Source organism: Lissotriton helveticus, chromosome 10 (assembly GCF_964261635.1).
Source record: "Lissotriton helveticus chromosome 10, aLisHel1.1, whole genome shotgun sequence".
Classification (NCBI taxonomy): domain Eukaryota; kingdom Metazoa; phylum Chordata; class Amphibia; order Caudata; family Salamandridae; genus Lissotriton; species Lissotriton helveticus.
The window spans coordinates 820639242-820655936 of record NC_136071.1 but is presented as its reverse complement, the minus strand read 5'-3'; the positions used below and the strand labels follow the sequence as shown (position 1 = coordinate 820655936).

General features: G+C 40.2%; 1 protein-coding gene across 2 annotated transcripts in view; it reads right to left on the bottom strand.

Annotated features, from left to right (window-relative positions):
* The window catches only part of LOC144784551 (protein nucleotidyltransferase YdiU-like), a 319919-nt gene that overhangs the window by 239696 nt on the left and 63528 nt on the right, over positions 1-16695 (bottom strand). For both annotated transcript variants that reach the window (XM_078663432.1, XM_078663433.1), the window contains exons 3-6: positions 4594-4722; positions 2428-2492; positions 2243-2299; positions 1941-2039 (exon numbers count right to left, since the gene is read on the bottom strand). In XM_078663432.1, coding sequence (XP_078519558.1) covers positions 1941-2039; positions 2243-2299; positions 2428-2492; positions 4594-4722 — 350 coding nt within the window. The remainder of the gene's footprint in view (positions 1-1940; positions 2040-2242; positions 2300-2427; positions 2493-4593; positions 4723-16695) is intronic.

Here is a 16695-nt window from a genome sequence, read left to right as displayed (position 1 = left end):
GTAACACTATTAAGAAACGAGCATTTGACACAGGTAATAGGTCTGGCATTGGCTTTCAGTCTTTGACGAGCATTTGGCACAGGCAATAGGTCTGGCATTGGCTTTCAGTCTTTTGGCTTTGTCAATGCCACGTTAGATTTATGCAAAACATTACTGCCGGGGAAGCTGTCAGACTTCATCAATCCCAAAAAACTGTCTAAAAGCTAAAATAATGTTTGCTCTCAAAAAGCACATATTGCCTTGCTCCCTAGCACTTCAGGGAACTAATTTGTGTGTGCATGTCCTCCTTGTGAAAGGTCATAATGCTAACACTCACAGTAAAGTTTGGCAATAACTGGGGTGGGCTGACCCACTGCCAATGCTGTAGTGGGTGGAAGCAAAATGTGAATAGCACAATAAAAGACCAACGGCTGAGGGAGAGCTAAAAGACTAGACAAGTAAGTATATTATACTTACAATTTTAGAACAATCAAAAGGCCGAGGCGAACGCCGGACCTAGAAATGAGTCTGGGGGCTTTACTTAAAATAAGACAAACGGGCAAAGGCATCTTTTACGTAGAACCTGCACAAATTGTCCATTGGGGTTAATGTCATTACTGAGAGATGCTAATCTATGATACAAACTGGCATCCTTATGCCTTCTCCTGGCTAAGGGACAAACAGTGATTCAGTGGTTACTCCCAATGTAGGTGTAAAGTGGAATCTTGGCACAAGGTTGTGATGCACCATTATTCCCACCAGATCTCTTGCGCCATCATAAAAGTCTTTGCATGGATGGACGGCAGGTATACATAGATTTAATTTATTCTGCGTACATTATGTGTACGTGATCTTAGGAGTCTAATGGTGGCTTCCCTGAGTGGGCCACTCTTGATCATATATTTTCATAAATGCACTGTGACTGTACGCTCAATCTTGTTGTGAAGCAGTATTAGGCTCCGGTCAGTCCGAGCTAAAACCTGATTACCTGTATATAAACAATTGATACAAATATTTAATAAAACATTTAAAAGTCCCCTTCTTTAATCCAGAAGGAGCCAAAATGCCTAAACTAGCATCTCTAAGTTTGTTTACATGGCAAATTATCTGGTATTATGGGGAAAACACACTACTTCAAACTCATTCATTCTTTTCTCTCTATTTATACAAGACCAATTAAGAAGTGTAGATGTCCCATCTGCTGCTCCTTTGGCTTCACTATATGGCAACGAGGAGCTGTAAAATCACAATAAAAGCCCACCTCTGGTACTGACACACAGCATCAACACACTACCCACATATGCCACATGGAGACACACATTCCTCCACCGATGACTACCCACAGATAACGTTTTGTCTGTTCAGATATTTGCTTTGGTGCCTGGTCAGGAGTTTGAATTGATATATAAATGAAACTAAAACAAAATTCCTATGGTGGTCATGGGTATTAAGGGCCCGCTCAAAAAGTCTGAGTGAGGTTACATAATGTTACGACCCAAAATAATAATCTTCTCATTAAGTAGTATAGGATATAATAGTGAGTATCATTCATTAATACCCAAATTAATTTTGTACGTAGAAGGTGTTTCATAACAAATGTTAATCTTAAGATTGTGATGTGTACTGTATATATTTTATACGTTTTTATAACACTTTTTAGGATTTTATATTAAGTTTTATGATAAGTGCATTCATCTTATGTTTGCGAGGACAGGTCTAGCATGTATTACCACTTAGTCCTATGACTATGAGTTCAAGGACGGTCTTAACCTGTGCGCGCATTCCTATCCGAATAAATGTAACTCCCTTTTTTAACTAATAATTGAATGTTTCTTCCATTAGACAGCTGATTTATCCAATTAACCCTATTTGTATTTTTGTAATTGCTTTTATGACTCAAATTTGTCGAATAAAGCTGTTGAAAAAAGAAAATGAAACTAAAACATAATACACTAGAATACCTGGCAGCTCTGCTAGTAGGGATTCCAAGGTGATGCATGGCCTCACTGCACAAAAACTCTCGCGCTGAAGAACGCAGTACTGCTCTGCCATCACCATTTCTAGAATGGAAAATGAACACGAACAATTAAGAGATCTTAATATAACATGGAATCGTTCTGCACTTTTTACGGCTGAAATCAACAAAAGACAGGGAAAGATACACAGCCAGTTCCAGGTGAATGATTATAACAGGAACATTAATGGCCATGCGTTGTGTCGCGTGGACCACAACTACATGTTAATGATAATAACAGCAATTTACCTTGAATAAGGGGTTTTTCCTGAACCTTTCAACTGGAGTTCCCATCGATCACCACACCTATAACATAAGGTATTCACGTAAACTTATTTTTTTTCAGATGACGTATGTCAGTGCAGGCAGGTAACTCAACAGCTCATAGTGAATCTTAACACCCAATCCCGTGGTTGCAATGCAAAATGTGTTACCTGTTAGTGTACTCGCCCAGTAAATGTGCTCTTCCATCTCCCAGCTGACCTGCCCAGCTGCCGAACTACAGTAGAGGAGTAAGAAAAGACAAATGGTTAGTTACTTACCATCACTTAAGTATTTTCTGTTAGGAGACCGAATTTAATAGTAAATAAATGCACATATTCCTATATATTCTTCTTATTTCCCTGTCTGCTCTACAATAAGCGTACTGCTATTAATTATTCTTGTTTCTAAGAACATGGCAAGCCCACTAGGCTGTCTGTATTTTGGCTTTGTCACTGCTGGTGTGATTTTGGCATGGAGTTTGTAATCATGTAATCATCCATTTCAAGTTGCATAATGGTATGAGATTAGGATGCAATCAGATTTACGGGTCATGATCGCACTGACACTTTCAATGAACAATTAAACACGTTTTTTTATTTGATATCTATAGTGAGAAATTGCCAGTTCCCATGTTGTGGAGTGTACTCTTAAAAACACAGTTATCCAAGTTTAGACTGATCACTATTGTAGGGTTGAAAACAAGGGCGTCTAACCTAGGTTCAGGAGGCCTGAATCTATACCAGCTATCCAGACTATCATTCATTGTGAGTACAAGTATATCATGTGGTTATCATGAACATCTGGAGGGAATCCAGCCATTCCCTCGTTTAGAAGGAAGCAGCCTACTTGATAAGAAGTCACTGACTTAAGCGTAATACGGAAAGAACTATTCTTAGTACCTAATCAAGACCTATGTTGGCAATTGTGATTCAGATTGTAGTAATTACAATACTCACAGAGGACTCTACCTATATTTTGTAGTGAAGGGCTGCCTATGTGTCTGACCACCAGCAAGCAAATATGATTTACTCTAAAAAGTAGGAACACATTTAAAAATAACCATGATGATAAGTATTGTAAAATAGGATTTCTTGAGTATAAACTTATATATGAATATTCAGAGAGAGAAGGTTACCTCATGATTTTAGGGAATACAAAAACATAAGTTTCATTTTGGTTTGTAAGTTGGCGGCAGATATGTTAACTCTTTAAAATGCAAACAACTGGTAATCCTTAAGCGGGCATCCCTCCAACTCGTGAAGTCTGCTGCATTTTTTCATAAGAGAATGGACAAAGCAGTCAACTCAACCACATGGATTATAAAAAGTTCACCTTCCTTGAACGGTAGTACTGGCTGTGGTACATGTGAACCACTTCTGATACGGCATTTAGAAGAACTTGGCCATGGGCAGTCAATAGGGGCTAAGAGGTGATCCAGTAGCATCTGTGAATGAACATTTCTCCTCCCTTATGGTAAATCACTTGCAACTTCTCTAAACTCAGCATCTGATCACCCTCATCTCTAGTGTACAGCTGGGAAGAATTCATGAGATATATTTATTTGTCTTTGTATTTTCAGTTATTGTCTAGTTGAAGTTACTTCTACGTCCTGGAATTTATATTGGGCCTTCACACAAGTTGTAGAGTCACATGGGAATCCCTAGCACCAAATACTTGCTTACAGAGTTGGGAATTCTTGATGAATATGCTCTAGGTGTGAACAGTGGACACAATATTTTTAACTTCTTTAAAAACGGATACAATTAATTATGAAACATGGAAAGTTTATGAAGGCCTACAAAAATGTAAAATATTTATTGTAAATACTTATAATTTTATGATGAATGGGATGATTTCCACGGGCCTACTTTATCAACTCTTAAATGGTGGAGTTAGAAAATGTGTGTGCTTATTGCGATCTGACTAAAGATTAATGCAGAGTCCATTTCAAATATAGTCATCGGGGTAAGTCCGGACATTAATGTAGTCAAGCTTAAGAAACTGGAATCACAGATAACATTTTCTTTCAAAATCTCCAAATATTGCTGAATCACAATATCAAAATATGTGTACGACAATGCATATACTGGGTACTGATTTCAAATACATAGAAGCTCAGCAATGCTAAAGGAAAATATGAGTAACAATACTACAACTCCTTTCACTCCCAACCTAGAGCTATACTTAACAAACGCAGATTTTCACAAACGATAGAAACAATAAAAATTTGTTACTTTTCACAATAAATCTTTGTCATGAACAGTGCCATTTGTGACTGCTCCAGGTATGAATATCAGGGACCAAGCATATCTGTGTAGGACTGGGTGATGTCTTACCTGGTGGCCCCCATATCTGTGTGCAAGTGGTACTGTCCCAGGCTTTACCTTCCCACCGCTTACAAACTCAAGAAATTCGTCCGATCCTACAACTGAGATGTCAAGGTCCAGTATGCCTTGTAAAACCTCCTATGGAAAGAGAGACAATGCCTTGTTGGTGGTTCATGTACACGCAAACAAGCATAACACATACAAGCATAACATATATATTACTTTGCTTTCATATAGCGCGACAGGCTGTTTCACAATTGCTTAAGTCGCTGTTGAGGAATACAGCACATGGTGAATGTAGGACTCCTAAGACCCTGCAGGGTTATACTTAACCCCTTTAAAGCGTTGTAAATAGACCCCCCCAGTGCTGCGCTGTCCATTGGAACTAGTGCTGAATGGACGTCCAACGGTCGTGCGCAGCACTGGGGAGGTAGTGGCCGTGACGACCGTTGGCCGACGGCAGCAATTAAGGGGTTAAGAACGCCCTTGAAACAGATGGGCTTTCCAGCATCATTGGAGAAATAGGTATGTATTCTTTTTCACGATACAAGTGTAGAGAGAGGGGCTGTTACAACACAGAGCCCACATTTTGGAGGGACGGCCCCCTGAAGTATTATATCAATCAAGGATTTGGTCATGCTTTATAAATCAATATCAATCATTAATGCATAGTGTGGGTGGATGACTGCAAAAACATGATAGGTACCAAAAAGATTAACTGATGGAGATGCTTGAATTAATATGAACTACTGGTAATTACTCAGAGAGGATACCAGTCCATCATTGCAATATGTCATTACGGACAGGGATCAATCAAATGCAGATATAGCTTGAACCTGTCGGCCCGAAATAGAAAGGTCTATTCCTTTCTAATACGGCACACAAGCAACCCCCACCTGTGATTTCTTTAAACATTTGATGATATGAAAAATACAATTTAGCCATAATGTATGTAGACTTGAAACATTTAATCTGAACAGTAATGAATCAATCATAAATAATCTGTTGTGCGAATAAAAGACCATACAATGCAAAAATGACCCATGTTTTTAGATATTTCTACCAACTGCCCTATCTGATAACTAAAGAGCAGTGGTTCAATAAAGTTCTGCTACTGTTGTATGGCGTTTTAGATTCCAAATAGATTTTCCCAATTCATGCCCTTATATAGGTAAAATTCACGTTGCCATTATATAGGCATAGAAATCAAGCCCTTATTTAGGCATAGCCCATGCAACCCAGTAACACAGGTGTTTCACTTCTACAAAGAAGATGAACCATCAACGCAATACATTCCTTTCGAGGATATAGAAATTCCACTGACATACAAGGAGCATGCGCTTTGGTTTAAAGCGCCCTTAAACATATAAATCACATTACCAGGCTCGGTCCACTAGTAGACCAGGAGCAACATGGCCGGTTTTAGCCAGCTATACTCTACATCCTGAAATTAATGACATGACAGATGTGGAACGATGAGCTCAACTCAAAGAGCTAATCAAAATCTATAGACAGTTGGTTCAATATGCGGACGCTTACAGTTCAACCAGCAAAAATGATTCTACAGCATCCCCCCCCCAACTAGGGGAACACAAATAAAATTACACCACAGACTCTACACTCGGTTGTTGGTAAATGACCTGCAAAACAGGAACAAAGTCAATTCTGGATAGCTAAAAAAATTACTCAAATCAAGGCAGTATTTCCTAATACTACCCCTCATGAGAAACACAGAATTTTAACAATCCAATTACCAATGGGGATCCCACCGCATCTGGAGGACTGCGACACTTGGGGTACAGTCTTCGCTGCTATCTACACTAAATCACATGGTGTTCCGTCCATGGCGGTAATACCTGATGTCCTGAAACAAATTCAAAATGAACACGGGGCACAGCCTGCTTTAAATCTAGGTATGAAATTACTGAAAGATTTCAAACAAGTCTCAACAATAATATTATCTAACATTAAAGGTGAAGCAGCCTCTGTGGCGATCCGCCCACAATTAAGGGAATTTGATGTAACTGAGCAACCACAAGAACTGGCCAGAATAATTGAAAAATCCTATGAAGAATTAGGCAGAGACAGTCTGGGTGGGAAACCAGTGAAACCCCAACTGTCAGAAAGTCCTGAAAAGGTCTTTACTAAAAACACTCCCACTCCTATTAAAAAGAAGTGATAAAATACTAAACAAACTTCTAAAGAGAAGCGTTCTCATTCCAGAGGTAGGCCTCCTCAAAAGGAGCCCTCTGAAAGGAGGTATAACCTCAGGAACAGGGATAATTTGAGAAAACCTGACAGATATCAAGATACTGATACACGTTCCTCTCGTACCTTTCTGACTTCGTCACAGAAATCCAAAAGAAGAGGACGGTCAGAACACAAGGAAGAATGCGTTAAGTCCAAAGACGATCAACACGTTCAGAAAAACAAGAAACCTCATGTAGTATTCTCCTATTTCTGACTGATTTTGGAGCCAGTTGCTCTGACAAAGACAATAGAATTAAGACGCACTGCAGCTTTTGGTTTTTAATCTCCAGGATTACAAGAATCTGTAATATGAAGAAATGTCCTTATCACACTGGGGTAAACATAGTTGGAAAGGTCATCGGAGTACTTCTCTTCTCGTGTATAATGCAGGATCATTAAATTGAAATCTAGTTTTCATCCATGTCTTCAGTATTCACTGCGCTGTACTTTGCTGCCATCTAGTGTCTAATTTTCACATTTTTTTATATCAGTATGAAGCATTTAAGTCAAAATTTCATTACAGTATTACAGTTTTACATATTGAGTGTTCCTTATGCTAGGGATATGTTGTTTACCTTGCAAGTCTTAATTGCAATTTACATGGCCCCTACACAGGGGTAAACCCTTACACAGAGTGAGTGTTCCCTTACAAGAGGGTTGGCCCTACCTTAAGGGAAGGTTATGGGATATTTGTGTTCAATTTTACGCTTAATTACATTTGTACCCTTACACGAGGGTGGTGTTTTGACTGGTTGCAGGGTTGGGTCCCTGCGTGCATGAGACGCATTGCGCCGCACGATTTGTCTAGTTGACTATATACATTGCTGGCCTCCTCTCATTGGAGAGCTCTCAAGTTGCATTTTGCAGGTTGTCCCTTAGTTATTAGTGGGCAGGACATTGGGTGTAAGTCCCTATGTTCTCATGACGCTTTTATTTCAGGTTGTCCCTTTTGGTTGACGGGGGCAGGACATTGGGTATGAGTCCCTCTTGTCCACATTTACATATAGGTTGTCCCCTTTTTAGGGTTGGGGCAGGACATTAGGATATGGTCCCTCTTGTCCACATTTATTTACAAGTTGTCTCCTATTTATTTTGGGGGCAGGACATTGGGTGCTAGTCCCTTTTGTCTACATTTACATGCGTTGTCCCCTGTTTAGGGTGGGGACAGGCATTTGGGTTGACAGTCCCTCTTTCCACACCTTTACATGGAGTCTTCCCAAAATGGGATTATATAATTTTTTTAAATCAATTTATTGTCTTTATTAAGAGGGGGAGATGGGTGTTTTGTATTTTATAATGTATCTGTTTCTCTTCTCTTTTTATATTGCGTAGTCGCTATCCCTCTCGTGATGTCGTTTCTGTCATCCCTGGGTTACTGACTATGTAACTTATCTTTTGCTGATATGTTTACAGTTTTAAGATGTTCGTTGTATGTATTTAGCCTATGCATTCATGCTTCTAGTTTCACTCATTTATAAAGAAAGAGATATGTAGTATTCACCTATTTCTATTTATCTCTGTTAACTTGCCCCTAGCTGCTCAGCCTGTGTGAGTGTTCTGAGTGGAATGTTTGGTGTGTGGGCTGTGTGTGGAATGCTTGGATGACTGGAGCAGATAGATAGTTGGATGGATGGGGCTGAGCAGCTAGCAGGCTGCTCCCAGTGGGAATGTTGATGGACTGTTGATGGATACATAGGACTGCTGATATACCTGTTGGTGAGGATTTGTACATGTTTATCTACTACTGGAATAAACCTACATTGGCTTCATCACACCAGCTTTGTCCTGATTATTATACATCAATTTACCAAAAAGAAGGTAGCAGGTCTAAAAATCAGACATGCCGAGGATCTTGAGGACACAACTCAAGAACGGGGAATGGGCTCAGACAATGTTGGACAGCGTAGCAAAAGTCACCATAGCTCACAAGAACTAGAAGGATCATCTGGGGACAGTGGACTTGAATGAATTCATTCAAGTTGAAACTGCAGATACCAGGGTTAGTTGTCCACACAAGTTATATGAAATAACACTCGGGATGGAGGGGGACATACCAAGAAAAGTCAGAGCACTCTTTTCGGAGCGACTCTCTAAGGGTTATGACATTCTTCTAGCTGAACAAGACTGGCCAGCACAATTTGTCAGGGAGTGCCCACGTGGCGAAGACATCATTATGCCAGCCTTCTCCAACCATATTCCAATTCATTTAAAATATACCTATGCCAGGAAATGGGCAGAACTCCAAGCTCCTGCATTAATAAAAATCATGTAGGTTGGTCTGAGGATTCTCCTCACCATAAAATCCAGTTAAAAAAATCAACCAACTGCACAAAGGCAGTACCCAGTTAAGCAAGAAGCTAAAAAACAGGTCAGGGAGATATTAGATCAACTTGAATACCAAGGGGTGATTGAAACATGCACCTCGTCAATGAACAATCCTTTGTTTCCTGTCTCCAAACCAGACAATACATATCGTCTAGTTTTGGATTACAGACATCTAAACTCTTGTTGCAAAACATTTGCAGTACACAATGCACATAGTGCAGCATTAATGAATAACATTGTGAGTAAAAAATACAAAACCACATAAGATATTTCAAACGTTTTTTTTGTCAAAACATTGCGCCAGAAAGTAGGTATTTGACCGCTTTATCAATTTCTCAATTATGGGGACACAGTGTCACTTCTGTCGTCTACCACAGGGATTCAAGAATAGTTCTGGGTTATTTTCAGGGAGGGTAACAGAGTTACTACAAACATATGATAATGAAGCCTTATCATATTTCGATGACATCTATCTGACAGAGGATGACTTGGATAGGCACTTGAATAGGGTGAATACAATTATATTGGGATTCGCCTCTGAAGGGTACAAATTCAATTTAACAAAATCTAGAATTGCCCATTTAAATGTCCTCTTTCTAGGATATGAACTTACAAATGAAGGCAAAAGCCTGGCAGCAAATTTTCTAGAGAAATGTGCGCTTCTCCAATCTCCAAAAACACTGAAAAACTTAGTTGATTCTAGGTGTCCTAAATTTCGGAAGAACTTGCATTCTAAATTACGCAGAAAGGGTTAAACCTCTCTACGAATTAATCAAACCTGATTTCAAAACAGTTAATTGGACACAAAAACAGACAGAAATGTTGTGTTCACTCCAAACGAACATGTTAGCAACAAAACATACGCAAACACGCGTAAACGTACGCAACTTGGTGATCCGAAGCATTCCAGGACAATGCGGATTCACGTACTTAACTTTTAACGAAGGTGAAAAAGTACCAATAGCTTACAAATCACACTTGTACACACAAGCACAAACTGCAGTAGCAAAAGAGTGAGCCCTCGCACAGGGTAAACGCATTATGGTTGTTACACCTGTACCTGCCTTAGAGGCAATGACAAAAGTGAGCATTCCAAATGCTAAAGCTTTACATCCAAGATGGATACAATGGGTTAATTCTCTTGCTGCAACAGACGTTGAATACGCTTTTGACCCTTACTTGAAAACACAAGCATTTCTACAATACGAACAAGAATGTCCTCTGCCTACTGAAATTCTGCCTCTAGAGCAGTATGAATGTATAATTTATACCGACGGATCAGCTCAGCCCGCTACGGGGGGGTAAACAAACCTATAGTGTGGCATGCGCGATCGTTAAAGGTTGTTGGCGCGATGGCAAATTCAGACCAATGGTCACTAAAACACAATCTCTAGGAGATTGTACAGCTCAGCGAGCTGAACTACAAGCATTCAAGACGGCACTTTAGAATACGGACCGCAAATTCCCCTCACCCATAGTGTGCAATTCGTATTATTGTGTTCAATCTTACAATGAATACTTGCAGAACTGGGTTGAAAGCGGTTACAAAGATGCAAAGGTGGCACAATCAAGCTGAGTTGCTTTGGGAACAAGTAATTCAGTTACGACAAGGACTACAAAACACTCATGTGATACATACGCTGAGTCATCAACGTATGTATCAAACGGCTTCCGTAGCTGCAATCACTTATTCAAAAACTAAAATAGACGGCGAAATAATGCTAGCTATCAATGCCACAAGCAAAGGCAGCGGTGCAGCGTTACCTAATAAGTTTCCACTCATATATACTCCTATATAATTGATGCAAACTCTGTTCCTTTTGCTCAAATCCCTGGAGTGGGGGATAGAGTAATTCCAAACAGTAAACATAGAGTAGCTTTGATACACGAAGCACATTTCGGAGAGGGACTGACACATCAGGGGATCTCTAAGACTATAATAGAATTAAAAGAGATGTACTGGTGGCCCTGAATGAATGCACACATTCACACATTTGTAATTAACTGCAATGACTGCAATAGAGATTGCAGTACAGAACGCGGCCAGATACCCGACTATAGCCAGCCAGTACAGACACCATTGTTAGACAGCATTAGACTTTCTACACGCAGACGTCCCTGTGGACAAATGCAGTCCCACAAATATTAAAACAAGGTTCCTTTGGATGTGGCCTCAGCGCTCGGCTGAAGCTCGAACTGTTATAAAAGATTTGCGAGTCTTTATCGGCACATACGCAGTGGGCACGCTACATTCTGACCAGGGTCCTGCGTTTAGCTCTCGAGCTTACAAGCAGGCCACGGTCAAACTGGGTGTTGCATTGCGGTACTCTAGTCCAGGGGTCTCCAAACCGGTCCTGGAGGGCCGGATCCATGCCAGATTTTTAAAATTACTACATGTATCTCAATGGGGATATCCAAAAAATATGGCATGGATCCGGCCCTCCAGGACCGGTTTGGAGACCCCTGCTCTAGTCCATTCCATCCTGAGGGAAATTCGGTAGTGGAGAGAAAAAACCGGGACATAAAGCAATCTATTACAGCTAGGGTATTAGGCTTGGGTGACAGGTGGGTCAAACATCTAATAAGTGTCCAACGTAGTCTTAACAATCTGCCAAGAAGTTCTCTAGGGGGTATCACTCCATATGAAGTCCTTTTTGGGACCAGAATGTTAGTATCGGATCTCGATTGTCAGACTTCAGTGGTAGACCAGAAACCTTTTGATATCAAAGACCGTTTGGCTATTTACAAGACTTAAATTAAATAAGAACGAAACAAAGTAATGTGTTCCTGAAGCCAACCGCCACTGAAGAGAAACCGACCGTCCCAGCAAGGCCAGTCTGGATTCCTAAGCTTGGGGATCTAGTCAGAGAGAAGATCGCGGACAAGAAGGAATTTGGGCCTTCCTACAGACAACCAGTACCTGTCGTAGCAATCCACGGATCAAGAACAGTATTACTGCCGCCCCTTACTGGTAAAAAGGAGAACAGGTTTGTGTCCATCGACCTGGTTAAACCACATCATGTGGTCGATCATAAGCAGTTGGCCAAGTGGACTCCGCCAATGTAGCAGACGCCCTAATCGGGCTACTATCCAAGAGGTTCAAACTGAGAGACTCATCACCTTTGAAGAATCTGCAGTGCGAAATGAAGGACTAATCAAGAAAGCTATGGAACTTGTACCTCTTGAGACCCAAATAACAGTTCATCAAGAAACACCTGTCTACAACGACGTAGCATCTGTCTACACAAACGTAACAAGTGATCTTGTGGTTCCAGCGATTTCAACGAATCCTGATGCAATCCCTACAATTGACAGAACTGCCTCTGGCTACATCATTAACTTTGATACGTTTTCCGAGGATCCAAGCGAACCTGAAACGACGCCAGCAAAAAAAAATTTCAAAGAACAAGCAATGGACTTTTTTAATCACCTGGAAAAGACTTATCTGGTTTCACCATGGATTGAACTTTGGATTGTGTTGGGTGTGCTTTTTCTTCTACTTTGGTTGACTCTGGTAAAAACTTTGGGAATGCTGATAAATGGAAGATATGTTAAAAAGGACACAGCAAGTAAGAACATCAACTTACTCCTCAAGCCACACAAATAATCTCACCGTGAACAAAGAGACTTGTCATCAGTGAACATCACAGCCGTTCCTATACCTGGTGGTATAGCTTGGGACAGAACTGACTATGACATTTTTGGCCCTGCGGAGCTGTTGAAGATTCCACACCAGTTCAAGATATCCTTGACTGACTTTGTTTCATCTAGTACCTTTTGTGATGATTGGGACTTCGAGACTGTTAATAATATGATGTCAGACTTAGAAATGTCTGCTGTATTTACAAATCATGAATACTTATAAGGTTCATCAGATTATGAACAAATGTATCGTTATAATCACTACGGTCATCATTTCTTGCACAAATCTGCAAACCCTAGAAATTTACTGATGTATAACCAATGGGAACATGGTCCTACGCCACTAAAGGGTAGCTCAAAAAAAGATTTGGGGGAACATTTCCATACTTTTCAGTTTTTAATATTTCCAATCCAGAATCATTTTACTTTAAAAATGTCATAAAGACAGGATTAAAAAGTATGTTGACAAATACCAAACACATTTATTCTGCAGCCTTTTATGCTCAGCTGTCTTCACTAGGTTTTGACTTTTGGAAAGACAACATTGAGACTAAAACTATCTGGGGCGCAAAAGATTTGCAAGTGCAGGGTATAGAAGTTTTATTTAGAGCCTGCATCATCCGAGAGCAAATTATGTTTTTGAATGACACTGTCTAACAGATATCTTGTCTTGGGTTAGCCAAGATAAAAGACCTAAACAATCCGTCCATACCTACACCTACACCTGATAGCAATAACACTTCAGAGGGGGGAGGTCGACGTACATACTATTTTGCATCACAACAGAACAGATCGAGATTGGGAAAAATGGTTAATCTGGCCCACAGACACAAACAACTGTCAAGATAGATTCCTGAATAAAACACTGGGGTTCACATTCACTAGCCCAGATCCAAGATATATTAAGAGACAGCAACCAGGAATAGTAATAACATACAGTGTAGGGAAACTATGCCTTGAATGGTTACATAGATCAACACTTATCTTTACTTAAAGATGGCGCTGATCTTAGGGAATTCTTGCTAGAACCAAGAAAACGGAGTCATAAACGTTTATATATGCCGGTATCTATGCTGCTTATAATGAAGCATGGAAGATTACACAAGAAGAGACTGCAGAAAGAATACGAGAAATTGATCGTATTACTCTGTAGTTGACAATGGGTTAATGACTCTGTCATCCAGGATATATTCTTTGGACAGCATAGTATCCTCTGCCATAGACATCATGGAACAGGACTTGGTCATGTTGCAACATGGTCAGTCGCAATTACGTTCTATCATGGTATTAGGCTGGACGTTACAAATGCTTCGTTCAGGCTATGTGCCTTGGCGTTTAATCAATTCTACGTCACTGTTTTCAGAATTCAATCTCACTGATAAACAGATCAAACTGGCACAGAGGGGAGCAGACTATAAGGTGCTGAGCATTGAAAAACTGGAAAGATTGCCATTAACTGTCGCTGAAAAACCAGCTGCAGAATAGATTATACACGGAACAATCACTCTGGCTGGTACAATTTTCCATTTTCAACATTGCCTAAAACATATACCAGCAGGCACATATGAAAGGTTGGGTAAAGAATACATCAAGACATCCTGGAAATTACCATACACACACACAGATGTTGGAGTGGGGGAAAAGAAGTGTTTCTTAGTGGTAAAAATTGTGAAAACGCACTAAGCGGTTCTCTCCTTTGTCAGGGTATTAATTTACACGAGGCCTGCGATGGTTCCTCTAACAACTTATCCTGCCACCTGCAAGGTTCACCAGCTGCGGTGATTGATCCAATTTTTGGACAGCTTTCTAATGGAAGTTACCTCATGTTGAACGATCACAGCTGCTGTGGCATGTTGCCAGGTTTACCCTATCTAGTAACTATGTCAGCCAGGGTCACTTGCTGTATGCAAGTAGTGTTTCCAAAAACCAAGACAGACCGGGAGTCGCCGTTATGGCCTTCACTGAACATCTCTTCTATACGAATTGATACTTTAATCAGAATGAAAGCCATTCTTTTACAGAAAACTGTGCCACTGACCTCGGCCAAAGAGACCTATGATCTGCAAGTCGCAAGGACTTCTGCAGAGATACATGCCCTCTTAACTACAAATTGCCCTATACATTTCTCAGAAATGTTAAGTCGTATCTTAAACATGTCTGATACGAGTGGTATTATACATGTATTTAAGACAGTATTTTCGGGACTGTTAGCACCTTTTGAAGCAGTCCTAGGAATATTTCCAAACTTCGTGCACTGTTTGGCGGATTGCCTCTCATTTTGGGACTTGCTGCAGGGATACTATTTTTGCTCCTACTGCTGCGATATGGCAAGTCAATCAACAAGCGACACCAGGTTCACCATGGAGACAACTCTACTGGTGATGAAGTGTCGTGAGTGTATCGTCCAAATTTTGGGACTACCTCGTCTAAGAGAATTGAATGTCACATAGTTTCTATCATTCAGACCAATTTGGCAAGAATGTATCTTACCTGTTCTGCGCTGCCTTCTATGCAAAGAAGAATGCGTGCTAGACACATGTCTGACACTCCCATCAGTTATTCTTTTGAAAACAGGGGACCCCTATATATCTAATGACCAAGCTATAGGGAATAGGTAAAAGTCTATAGCTTGTTTCGATAAAACAATCAGAAAAATACCTTATGATCTAGATCTCTCTGTAGACAGTAACCACTAGTACAGAAATTAAATATACACTAATGTATCTCAAAAAATATATTCTTTTTATTCTTCAAAACAGATTATTATTATATTACATTTTCAAATGTTCTTTGTTTTTTTCAATATATAAAGCAGTTCATTCTTTACACATAATTAATATGACACAAACACATAAATCGATTGATAGATGAATACGATAGAAGTAGAGTTGATGGGGACAATCCTGTAGATGTAGACTACGCGTGTTTCGGCATTGCTGCCTTCATCAGGTGACTGTCCATTGCACTACAACTGCAATTGGTTAACAATGAAGCAAGTACTATTGGGTTTGATTCCCTCTCCCTCCCGAAAGAAACTAAGTAGGAAGTTTATTCTACTCTGTCTATTACTCTCTAGGCGTAGGATTGCTATCCAATGGCTGAGCTTGAGTCCCCCAAAATACGCTGGCTGGTTAAGAGATGTATAGAATGGGCGACGGTTGAAGAGATCTGTATGAAATATGTCTGTAAACACAACAAACTAATGGACGACCTGCAGGCTTAGGCAGCTATTCTCGGCGATCTTAAAGAACCCCCAGGAGACACCCCTGTGGTAGACAACCCTCCATGCGGTGCTGTCATGTGAAGGGCGGGGGACTACAACTGACTTGCCCACTTATCCCATTTCTTTTTCTCACTACTCCTCTTTCGAATATCGACTCATGCTACACCCCCTAACAGTTAACTCTTTTTATCTATGGAGTAACCGTACACAAGAGCAGTGGGTAAGGGTAAAGTGGGGGTGTTGTTGGGATTTGACTGTTTTATTGATCTTGAGACTAATATGTCAAAATGTTCCAAACCCAAGATAATGGATGCAATACATTCTTGTCTCCTAACAAATCTCAATATAGATCATATTTGAAAAAAAGGAGTGGGTATAGGTACAGTGAGGTAAGGGTGATTTTAGGGTTTACGTGGGTTGAGGTAAAGGCAGATAAGGGTGATTTTACGGTTTCGGAATGGGTAGGGGTAAAGGGAGGTAATGGTAATTTTAGGGTTAAAGCTGTGTTGAGGTAAAGTAAGGTATAGGCGATTTTAAAGGATTCGATGGGTAGAGGTTAAGTGAGGTAAAGGCGATTTTAAGGTTTAGTAATGGGTAGAAATAAAGTGAGATTTTAAGGTTTGGGGTGGGCAGAGGTAAAGTGAGGTAAAGATGATTCAAGGATTCAAGGT